Raw genomic sequence first — 12500 nt, 5'->3', positions numbered from 1 at the left:
AAAAAGAATAATAAATCAATGAAAAAAATAATGAAGCAATGAATAAAACAGAATAATGGATCAATAAATAAAAAAGAATAATGAATCAATGAAAAAAATAATGAAGCAATGAATAAAACAGAATAATGGATCAATAAATAAAAAAGAATAATGAATCAATGGAAAAAAATAATGAAGCAATGAATAAAACAGAATAATGGATCAATAAATAAAAAAGAATAATGAATCAATAAAAAAAATATTGAATCAATGAATAAAACAGAATAATGGATCAATAAATAAAAACGAATAATGAAGCAATGAATAAAAAAGAATAATGAATCAATGAAAAAAAATAATGAAGCAATGAATAAAACATATTAATGGATAAAAAAATAAAAAAGAATAATGAATCAATGAGAAAAAATAATGAAGCAATGAATAAAACAGAATAATGAATCAATAAATAAAAAAGAATAATGAAGCAATGAATAAAAAAGAATAATGAATCAATGAAAAAAATAATGAAGCAATGAATAAAACAGAATAATGGATAAATAAAAAAAAAATAATTAATCAATGAATAAAAATAATTAAGCAATGAATAAAACAGAATAATGGATCAATAAATAAAAAAGAATAATGAATAAATGAATAAAAAAGAATAATGAATCAATGAACAAAATAATGAAACAATGAATAAAACAGAATAATGAATCAATAAATAAAAAAGAATAATGAAGCAATGAATAAAAAAGAATAATGAATAAATGAATAAAAAAGAATAATGAATCAATGAAAAAAATAATGAAGCAATGAATAAAACAGAATAATGGATAAATAAATAAAAAAATAATGAATCAATGAATAAAAAAAATTAAGCAATGAATAAAACAGAATAATGAATCAATAAATAAAAAAGAATAATGAAGCAATGAATAAAAAAGAATAATGGATCAATAAATAAAAAACAATAATGATTTAATGAATAAAAAAGAATAATGAATCAATGAATAAAAAAGAATAATGCATAAATGAAAAAATAATAAATCAATGAATAAAAAAGAATAATGGATCAATAAAATAAAAGAATAATGAATCAATGAATAAAAAAGAATAATGCATCAATAAATAAAAAAGCATAATGAATAAATGAATAAAAAAGAATAATGCATCAATGAAAAAAATAATAAATCAATGAATAAAAAAGAATAATGGATCAATAAAATAAAAGAATAATGGATCAATGAATAAAAAAGAATAATGGATCAATAAATAAAAAGAATAATGAATCAATGAATAAAAAAGAATAATGGATCAATAAAATAAAAGAATAATGAATCAATGAATAAAAAAGAATAATGCATCAATGAAAAAATAATAAACTAAGGAATAAAAAAGAATAATGGATCAATAAAATAAAAGAATAATAAATCAATGAATAAAAAAGAATAATGCATCAATAAATAAAAAATAATAATGAATAAATGAATAAAAAAGAATAATAAATCAATAAATAAAAAAGAATGACGAATAAATGAATAAAAAAGAATAATGAATAAATGAAAAAATAATGAATCAATGAATAAAAAGAACAATGGATCAATGAAAAAAAAGAATAACGAAGTATTGAAAATGTAATGGATCAATAAATAAAAAAGAATAATGGATCAATGAAAAAAAGAATAATCAGTCAATGGAAAAAAGTTAAATGAACCAATGAATAAAAAAGGAATACGTGATCAATGAGTAAACAATTATAATAGGTCAATGAAAATAAAAGAATAATAAAGCAATAAATAATAAAGATTAATGGATCAATGAAATAGATAGAATAATGGATGAAGAATCAATGAAAAAAGTATAATGAATAAATGAAAAAAGTTTAACAAATCAATGAAAAAAAGTATAATGAATCAATGAAAAAAGTATAATTGATCAATGAAAAAAGTATAATGAATCAATGAAAAAAGTATAATGAATCAATGAAAAAGTATAAGGAATACATGGAAAAAGTATAATGAATCAATGAAAAAGTATAATTAATCAATGGAAAAAAGTATAATGAATCAATGAAAAAAGTCTAATGAATCAATGAAAAGGTATAATGAATACATGGAAAATGTATAATGCATCAATGAACAAGTATAATGAATACATGGAAAAAGTATGATGGATCAATGAAAAAAGTATAATGAATCAATGAAAAAAGTATAATGAATCAATGAAAAAGTATAATGAATCAATGAAAAAGTATAATGAATCAATGACAAAGTATAATGAATCAATGACAAAAGTAAAATTAACCAATGAAAAAAAGTATAAGGAGTCAATGAAAAAAAGTATAATGAATCAATGAAAAAGTATAATGGATCAATGATTAAAGTATAATGAATCAATGAAAAAGTATAATGAATAAATGAAAAAGTATAATGAATCAATGAAAAAAGTATAATGAATCAATGGAAAAGTATAATGGATCAATGATAAAAGTATAATGAATCAATGAAAAAGTATAATGAATAAATGAAAAAGTATAATGAATCAATGAAAAAAGTATAATGAATCAATGAAAAAAAGTATAAGGAATCAATGAAAAAGTATAATGAATCAATGAAAAAGTATAATGAATCAATGAAAAAAATATAATGAATCAATGAAAGAAAGTATAATTAATCAATGAAAAAACTATAATTAATCAATGAAAAAAGTATAATGAATCAATGAAAAAAGTATAAGGAATCAATGAAAAAAGTATAATGAATCAATGAAAAAATATAATGAATCAATGAAAAAAATATAATGAATCAATGAAAAAAGTATAATGAATCAATGAAAAAAGTATAAGGAATCAATGAAAAAAGTATGATGAATCAATGAAAAAATATAATGAATCAATGAAAAAAATATAATGAATCAATGAAAAAACTATAATTAATCAATGAAAAAAGTATAATGAATCAATGAAAAAGTATAATGAATCAATGAAAAAAGTATAATGAATCAATGAAAAAAAGTATAATGAATCAATGAAAAAGTATAATGGATCAATGATAAAAGTATAATGAATCAATGAAAAAGTATAATGAATAAATGAAAAAGTATAATGAATCAATGAAAAAAAGTATAATGAATCAATGAAAAAGTATAATGGATCAATGATAAAAGTATAATGAATCAATGAAAAAGTATAATGAATAAATGAAAAAGTATAATGAATCAATGAAAAAAGTATAATGAATAAATGAAAAAGTATAATGAATCAATGAAAAAAGTATAATGAATCAATGAAAAAAGTATAAGGAATCAATGAAAAAAGTATAATGAATCAATGAAAAAGTATAATGAATCAATGAAAAGGTATAATGAATACATGGAAAAAGTATAATGAATCAATGAAAAAGTATAATGAACACATGGAAAAAAAATACTGAATCAATGAAAAAGTATAATGAATCAATGAAAAGATGCATACTGAATCACTGAAAAAAGTATAATGAATCAATGAAAAAAGTATAATGAATCAATGAAAAAAGTATAGTGGAGCAATGAATAAAAAATAGAATGAATCAATGAAAAAATGCATTACGTAATCAATAAAAAAGTATACTGAATTAATGAATAAAATGTGTAATGAATCAATGAAAAAAGTACAATGAATCAATGAAAAAAAGTATAATGAATCAATGAAAAAATGTATAATTATTCAATGAAAAATGTATAATTAATCAATGAAAAAGTCAAATTAATCAATAAAAAAGGTATAATGAATCAATGAATAAAATGTATAATGAATCAATGAAAAAAGTATAATAAATCAATGAAAAAACAGTATAATGAATCAATGTAAAAAAGTATAATGAATCAATGAAAAATGCATAATGAATCAATCAAAAAAAGTATAATCGAGCAATGAAAAAGTATAATCAATCAATGAAAAAGGTATAATGAATCAATGAAAAAAGTATAATGAATAAATGAAAAATGTATAATGGATCAAAGAAAAATGTATAATGAATCAATGAAACAGGATGAAAAATAAATTAAAAAAGAAATAGTGAATTAATTAAAAAAGAAGAATTGATGAAAAAATATAAAAAAGGAAGAAGAACGAATTGATGAAAAAAATAAGAAGTCAAAGGAGGAAATGAAAAAGAATTAATTAAATTGCATAAAAGAAAAAGAAAGAAAAATAATGAATCAATAAGGAAAAATAAGAAGAAGACGAAACAATTAATAAATAAAGACAACGAAGGTAAAGAGTGGGAATTAAAAAAAATGAAAGAAAATTAAATGTTTAAAGTGAGAAAAAGAAAAGTGAAGAATGCGAATGAATGACATCGATATTAATAAAAAGAGGGCAGTTGGGAAAATAAGAAACAGACAATTATAAGAAGAAGGGAAACAAAGAAAAATAATGTATTGGAGAAAAATAAAGGAGAGAATGAAAAGAATCAAATAAAGAAGACAACTGAAGCTAAAATGAAAATATGACACGTTGCAAGAGAAAAAAGTATAATAGAAGGGAGCAATAAATATAGAAACATCAGGTAAGTGAGAATAAAGTAGAGAAACGTTAAACAATTTATGGGTTGCTATTTCCTCAAATTATACATTCAGAAGAACTTAGAGAGATGTCTATCAAAATATAACTGTCATAGAATGAGTAATATTTTAGGTATATTTTAACTAGCTCATAAATATGAAAATCAATGTTTTCGTTTATGTATATGGATGCAAGTGTTCAAGCTCTTGTTAAGTAATACTAAAAATTTCACAATAATACTAGATACTTGCTAAACATTCAGAATTTCATGTGGTTGAGCAAGAGCACAAAGAACTATCTAGGTAATGTGAGATGGTTTCTCCTAAATTATCTATATTTACGACCGTGGATTTCGACTACGATCGAAACATTTCTTTATTTGGTAAATCTTATAAAAAAAGCTTTAGATACTCCAATATCGAATTTAGGGCATGAAGCCATTTCATGTTAAAGGCTACAAACATTATTTCAAGGTAAAAAAAATAACTTGCCAACGATGTGTTATATTTTATATATTATGATCCCCCCCAAAAAATTAGAATGCTTCTCTATCAAAAATATCTTTCCGCAAATGTAAGGACACAATATCAAAATAAGAGAAGCAAGAGTTAGGCAGCTGCCGAATGTAGATATAAGCTCGTCTTTTTACTCTTAACAATAAACGTATTATGTTTTCTGAGTATGAAAAACATCGAGAAATGTAATCTATGGAGTTTGGTTGCATTGTCTTAAATACACGTATAAGTGGAAAGTAAACATAACGTTATTGGATAAAATTTGAAAACAAACATTGGTAAAAAAAGATAATAATCTTACACATGATAGACTGTATCCGACAGTTTCTTGATCGTGCAATGCAAACAAGCACTGAGATTTCCGCTTTAATTAACCGACAAGCAATGAAGATATAGATCATTTCGCGGTCTCTAGTGTATTATATTGAGAAAGAGAGAGATAGATAGAGATAGAGATAGAGAGAGAGAGCGACTTACAGATCATAGAAAGTCGTTATTCAACACCCTGCGTGTCTGTATCCGTTTCACTTGGTTAAGTAACACTGCATTTCTTGCAGCGCAAGACAAGACATTGCGTTCTCTTAGAGCAACGTAGCCATTATGCCTAATTATGAGGACTGTTATGCAAGTCCCGCACGGCGAGTTACAAGATCATTTAAAGTATTTATCGCTTGATCAAACAAGGTGATATCTCTTGGGAAGCATCTCGCGCTAGCTAGCTAACTGACTATTGCCTTGCTCATTGTATGAACACGGAATTTAAATGGAATCACACGTTTTGTGCTTCCGACCGGTAGACAATGATGCACATGCCAGACTATTTCTTTTTTTATTATTTATTTCGGGAAGGTCTGTAATGATGTGAAAACTTGAACAATGTTGATAATCCGGTATTATAAAAAAACACACAACTAATGTGTATTCAAAGGAAAATTATATAGCCACAGATCGACACAGAAAAATGGACCTCCATAGACATTTCTTATCATGTTCGATGCAAAACAGGGTAGAACTGTTCTGTTTTTCACATTTTTTATGTCATGAATGTTCAATGTATATAATTTAGATGTCATATGTTCTCTTTAAATATTACGTCCTCTAACATAATATTCTAACAATCCCATCCTCTAGTTTAATTCTGAAATGATTGCATAAAAAATCGAGCGCTTATCATAGTGTTTTCACCTGACCTTAATAAATGTAAATACATTAGAACAAAGTAGTATATTTTATTTTATTTTTCCACAGTCTTCCTCTTGATTTTCGTTCATTGACTCATTGATCCATATGCTGTTACTTCCTTCGTATTCCTCCACATTTTATTCTTAGTCTCGTTATTGCAGCACATTGGGGGATCAAAGAGTACAATTACTACAAAGAGCCATTGATTACGAATACATACATCGTTTATTTATCTCTAGAAATTGAAGCTATTAGCGTTTATATTAATACTTCTCATTCGTTTGCGAAGAACAGATTTGATACGAGCTGAATAATCTTATTCGCACTGTTTACAATAAATATCTTTAGAACCATATCTAAGATGTGTGTATTATAATTATATAGGTCGATATTAAAATAGTGCAAAGTACACTGTCAATAAATGCACATTTGTAAACATACATTACATCTGGAAATTCTATTTGGCAGGGAATTTTCAATAATGTTTCGATTAGCTAAGTGTAATCTTTCGAAACAGTTTTACAATCTTGTGATTCATCTAATCATCTGAACTCAATTATGTCTTACGCGAGAGCATATTGCCACGTGGCTATGCTTTAGTTTCGAATTTATAACTCATACCTGTAATTTTGATTAATAGGATTCCTCTTCGTATTATTTAAATAAATTCACATTTCGGTAAATATAATTTCTGGCCAGCTTTAAATGTGTTATTTTGAACTCAGATACCTTTATATCAAACTTGATATCGAATAATAAACAAACGTAAGTTGTCCTTGTTCCACCAGCCATGTCTTACTAGAAGTCTTTAGTGATACTGAAGTATATATTTTAGTGTAAGTTGTATTTATTATTTAACCATCACGAACAATAGACTTATCAGCTAAAACTGAGTATTATTTTGAATTTTATACGATGTATCTCGGGTTAATGGGAAAATTAAATTATTATAAAAAAATTTAGAATCATAAAAACTTGTATTAACTTTCTGATTTTGTAGATGAACTACTTGTTAATATTAAGTTGCAAATTTACTCTCTTCTGGTGGTTAAGAATTCACTATTCAGTGAAGGCAACACTCACAATGCAATTGCGAATTATTAAGTGCTTCCGTCCACTAATGGCGAACGGGACCAGGTCATGTGATTATAGAAATATTTCTGTTCGAAATACCCTGTTTGTTTCCGGGCATGACTAAAAACATTCCGAGTTTGACAATATACATATCTGAAGAAGATAAGGATCACTATCGAGCTAAACTTTGTGCAAATCACTCGAGATTAGTACAGTAGGCCGAAGAATCTAAATCATGTGATTAAAACTATATCTATTTAATCGTCGGTTCCTTCAGTCTTGACACACTATGCATACCCACTGGAAGGGTGCCTGCGCGATAAATTTAAGTGGCAAGAGTTGCGCAGTCTCCAAATACAACTCTTCTTAGTCAACGTTGTTGCATACCGTGGAAAATGGAGGTTCAGGACGACTGGAAACAATGCCGATATGAGCGGAGAGCACATACAGCGCCTAGAATTCTCATCTGGTACTAACCAGGTTCAACGTTGCTTACCTTCGGTGATCTGGCGAGAACCGGTGTGTCGACCTGATTATGCCGTATATATCTATTTAATAATATGCCCTTGTTTAACGTCTAATCAACATCGCATAAAATACTCCCTGGTGTAAATATGAATTCCTAAGAATAGCATTGATTTATAGAGTTGTTCGTAATCCAAGACTTAAATACTTACAGAAATTACTACATACAGTTTTCCAATATCCAACACTGACCAGGTTCACACTTGGCACACTAAACTCATCAGGCTATGTTTTTTTTTACTTATCGTTAAGACGTATTACCATGAGAATAGGCCCATGTTATTTGATAAGTATCAAAACGATTTTACTTTAAAAGATATATAACAACGACAATATAATGGACAATAATTATGGTGTATCATTTCTGTTCTATGCCACTTCTTTATGCATTTTACATATTGTTAAATATCTTAGAAAAGTATTTACATGTAGCAGAGTCTGATATTTTTCATTTAATCAAAAGTAAAAAGAATATTATATTGAGATTAACTTCATTATTGTGGAAAAAAATTTGTAAAATGAGAACTTTTCAAATCTGTTAAAGCATTTAATTATCAATTGTCAGTTTTTACTTAAATTTAAATAAGTTATTGATGAGCGTTTTTCATGATTATTCAGAACATTGATTTATCTGTCGAAATCCCTTGAAAACATGATCCATAAGGTTTACGAAATATTTACGCGAATGCATTGTTAATAATGCGAAAGTTTATATTAAAACACATATCTGTGTTTTATCTACATGTTCAGATTATACGGCAGACTCGGAGAACTTGTAAAAGAATATCGCACCTCACATTAATTATTTCGACATTTAAAATGCTTTCAAAAAATACAAGTGCAACAATTTTCAGCTTTTAATTATTTCCATTTGCTTAACAACTTCCCACATGTATTCATTATTATTGGTGCATTTTATTCGCCCTGTCTTGCTCCCGTGTACATGGTAGTGTAAATTCAACTGAATAAATAACAACTGGCCAATTTTTCTAGTTCTTCCCATTAACAAGCATTTGATTCGTTAACCGTATCTGTTGTGTCTTCCTTCAAAGGTGCTGGCGTTTTGACAATGTCCATAAACTGGATATTGCCGGAATCTTACATATTTATTTAGATATGCTTGAGCATGGTCAAGATACCCTGCATTAAATAAGTTTGGCAAGTTTCCTATTTCTTTTACACATCCTTAAACATCTGTCAGAAACTGTTAATGTCCAGGGTTTTTTTTTATTTTATTTTACTTCATAAACGTCAGCAACGCCAATACTCATAGAAACTTTTCATATTTCTTTAGTGATACTGCGCGCTCTAGACCAATGTGCAGAAGTATTTTTCAGCGTTGCAAATTGGCATTGTGAATGGTAGTGAGTATTATAAAAATACTCAAGCACAAAATGTCGCTCGTTCTTATGGTATCACTTCCGTCTTTCTAGGTTTTTAAAATATTGAATAAAAATATGAATTTATTTTTGTAACGATCTTCGTATTTCTTAATTATCTGTTTAATTCACATCTTTGTCTATTAATTATTTCATGTTTTTCAGCTGCAAAAACGTCTCCATCCCCGTGTCCGATGCCGGGCACTTATGCCTACAAAGATCACACCTCGAACTGTGTTGGTAGTCTTATTGTAGGTTGCCACAATGAAAACGAAGTGGAAATTCAAGCTTCCTGCCCTTCCATGCATAAAACAGGTAAACATTTTAAACTCCATTAAAAGCTTTTGTAAAAATGAACATTACAATTTTATTAGTAATGTGTGGAGTAATAAACATAAAATAATTACATACGCAATCTATGCCAGAAACACAGTTCATTCATCTTCAGAGAAGGTTAATATTAGTCCAAAAATGTTTGACGTTATTTTAGCTGTTTTTTTTTTTAGTTTGATCAATGTTTAATGTGTTTGCGTGTGTTCTAACGATAAATGGGCACTTTTTTCGTAAGACGAATGGATGTACACTGAATTAAAATTAAAAAAATATTATCTCAGTCATCCGCTAAACTAACAGAGTATTAAAAAATGAACTACGCTGGATATATAGCGCATTTTTCAACTTGCACCTACTTTTCCATGTCATTAAACTCCAGCAGTCTCGAATTTCTACTACTGATAATTTAAGTCAAGCATCTCGAAAAGTTTCTTTAGAAATCTGTATTGACAAATGCACATTCCTGTCTGAAAATCATATATTACTGGTGTAAGTTAAAATATTTTTTTTATGTTCTATATAAAAACTTTTCGTGGATACTGAATATTATTTTGTACAACACTTTGTAAGCGTATCACAGAATCACCTAATGTTAACTGAATGAAATTGCTCCTTTCATATTTCACATATCTTCATTACAAACAAGTTTGTTGAAACTCAAACATATGCCCTTTCTGTGATAGGCAAAAACATTATAGAAATTACTTTTTCATGGCTTTTGGAAGTGAAGGGTTTGTTTTACGTTTAAAGTTTAACATATATGCAAGGACGGTATAAACGAATGTAGGAAGATAAATTGAACATAGGCAAGCTCAGAAAAAAGTTAGTAGATAGAAATATAGAATATGGAAATATAGAACGTATGAACTAAAGACATCAAATAACGTTGTAAATCGAATGATTTCTCCAAATTACAATGGAATAACGTAAATTTCCAGAACAAAATTGAATTCCTTAAAGCAGACATCTTTATAGATTAAGTGAGGCACAATAAATTGGTGTTTGCTTATAAATACTATATTAAAAAGAACTTCTTCCCAATTTGCAATGTTTAATATATAAACATCCATGTGTCTTCTAGTTACTTCTTTAAAGAGTTAATTAGTTGTGCAAGTTAGTAACTTAATGGAGCTAAACGCTTAAATAATATATGTGTACATCATAGTATGTGAAAAATAAACCTCTTCCCCGGTTCACGTACAGACTGCGTGTACGTTAAGCACCTGCTGGGGAAGGAACATTCTTCCTTTCAGCAGGAACAAATACGTATTTTTGTTTGCACGGCATATTATCATGTGATCAGTGGACAGAGAGAAAGAAAAGAGAAAAGTATATTCACATCATGTTCACTTCTTAACATGAGAAGATTTTGTCACTAATCTCGTTTGGACCCATTCAAAAGCACCTGTGGCTTCAGGGCAAATAGCGAATGATAGTGAATGTCGTTGCTTCGTTCCCCAGACACAGAGGGCCAGAATATTACTCATTACGTCAGTAGCTGTCCAATTACGGCTTTCAAAGTTTGCTTGACCTTCAGTATAGCTTGTCGAGCACTAATCTATATGTAGAGATTTTACATTATATACTAGAAATAATTTTTAAATAAGATATTAGCTTAATACAAATTCATATATCTAAAAATATAAATATAAAATGTAGACGAATTGTATTGGTTTGAAAATATAACTCCCTTTTTCCAGTTGTCAGATATATAAACAATAGAATAATGAGCATACTCCTCAAATGCTTCAAATGTTCATGTAGTTTCGTCGCATAAAACCAAGTATATGAGCATTACATATTAAATACTAAATTTAGTTTATATATATATATATAAATATATATACATATATGTGTATATATATATGTATATATGTATATATATGTATATGTATATGTATATGTATTTGTATATATGTATATACATGTATATGTATATATATATATATATATATATATATATATATATATATATATATATATATATATATATACCAACATTGTTGGCAATTTTCCACATTCCAAATCCCAGTGACTATTGGTCAGACTTTTACAAATGAACACTCGTTGGAACGGTAATGACTTGAATGTTGCTGTGCACTATGTGACATTTGCCATTAATGCCCCACATAAAGGTAACCATCCATCATTCACTGTCTTTTTGAATTTAACAATTAAAAATTTAGCCAACATTCATTAGATTTTTTAAAAATATTTTGTTAGCTAAATTCATGTAATAGCAATGTACATTTCTATCACACACACACCAATTTTTATACTAATTTTTTGTAACATTTATACACCCCAAGTCACGCTCATAAAATGTTTATATCATAGACATTAGTTTTCCTAGTATTAACTATGAATTACAGAAGCTCTAACATTTCCCCCATAACACATGACCTTAATAAAGAGTCGACTAAAACTTGCTAATATAATCTCAAATAATCTGAACTAACAGCAAGGGGAGACTTGATTCTAAACTTACATTGTATTATTCTAAATTTATTTACATTATTCTTTTTCTTATATTTATATCATATAGTTATCGATGATAATTATTTCTCTTGTGTTATTTCTCCTCTACTCACAATTAGGAAACGATTATGAATATTTCCAGTATCAAACAACCCCTATACACTCTGAAGATGTCTTCATGTACGGAACCAAAGATGGGTTATATAACATGTGAGAAATATTTTTCATTGATATCTATCTGATATCAATATAAAGAGAAACATATAAACATATTTAAAATAACACAATGGAAGTCCTTAATTCAAGCCCCCTTACTGTTATCTAAGACCATTGAAAATCATATGAGCAAGTTTTAACATTCGCGCCATCAAGGGGTGGGCTTTTTTTTTTTTAGAAATCTTTATTGTTTTAATATAATTATTCGCTGACACATGTTTCGTCGTATACGACTTATCAAAGTGGCTTAATCGAACTAGAGTCAGCCACTCT

At 27.2% G+C, this 12500-nt stretch overlaps 1 protein-coding gene across 1 annotated transcript in view; it reads left to right on the top strand.

The window, feature by feature from the left end:
- Nucleotides 1-12500, top strand: part of LOC145259190 (uncharacterized) — a 987395-nt gene that overhangs the window by 959453 nt on the left and 15442 nt on the right. Inside the window, exon 12 of the mRNA XM_080116967.1 lies at nucleotides 9366-9515. Within this exon, the coding sequence (XP_079973093.1) occupies nucleotides 9366-9515 (150 nt within the window). The remainder of the gene's footprint in view (nucleotides 1-9365; nucleotides 9516-12500) is intronic.

The sequence above is a fragment of the Euprymna scolopes genome, chromosome 34 (genome assembly GCF_053919585.1).
Source record: "Euprymna scolopes isolate OS-2025 chromosome 34, ASM5391958v1, whole genome shotgun sequence".
In the NCBI taxonomy this organism is placed as follows: domain Eukaryota; kingdom Metazoa; phylum Mollusca; class Cephalopoda; order Sepiida; family Sepiolidae; genus Euprymna; species Euprymna scolopes.
This window is presented reverse-complemented; position numbering and strand designations above follow the sequence as displayed.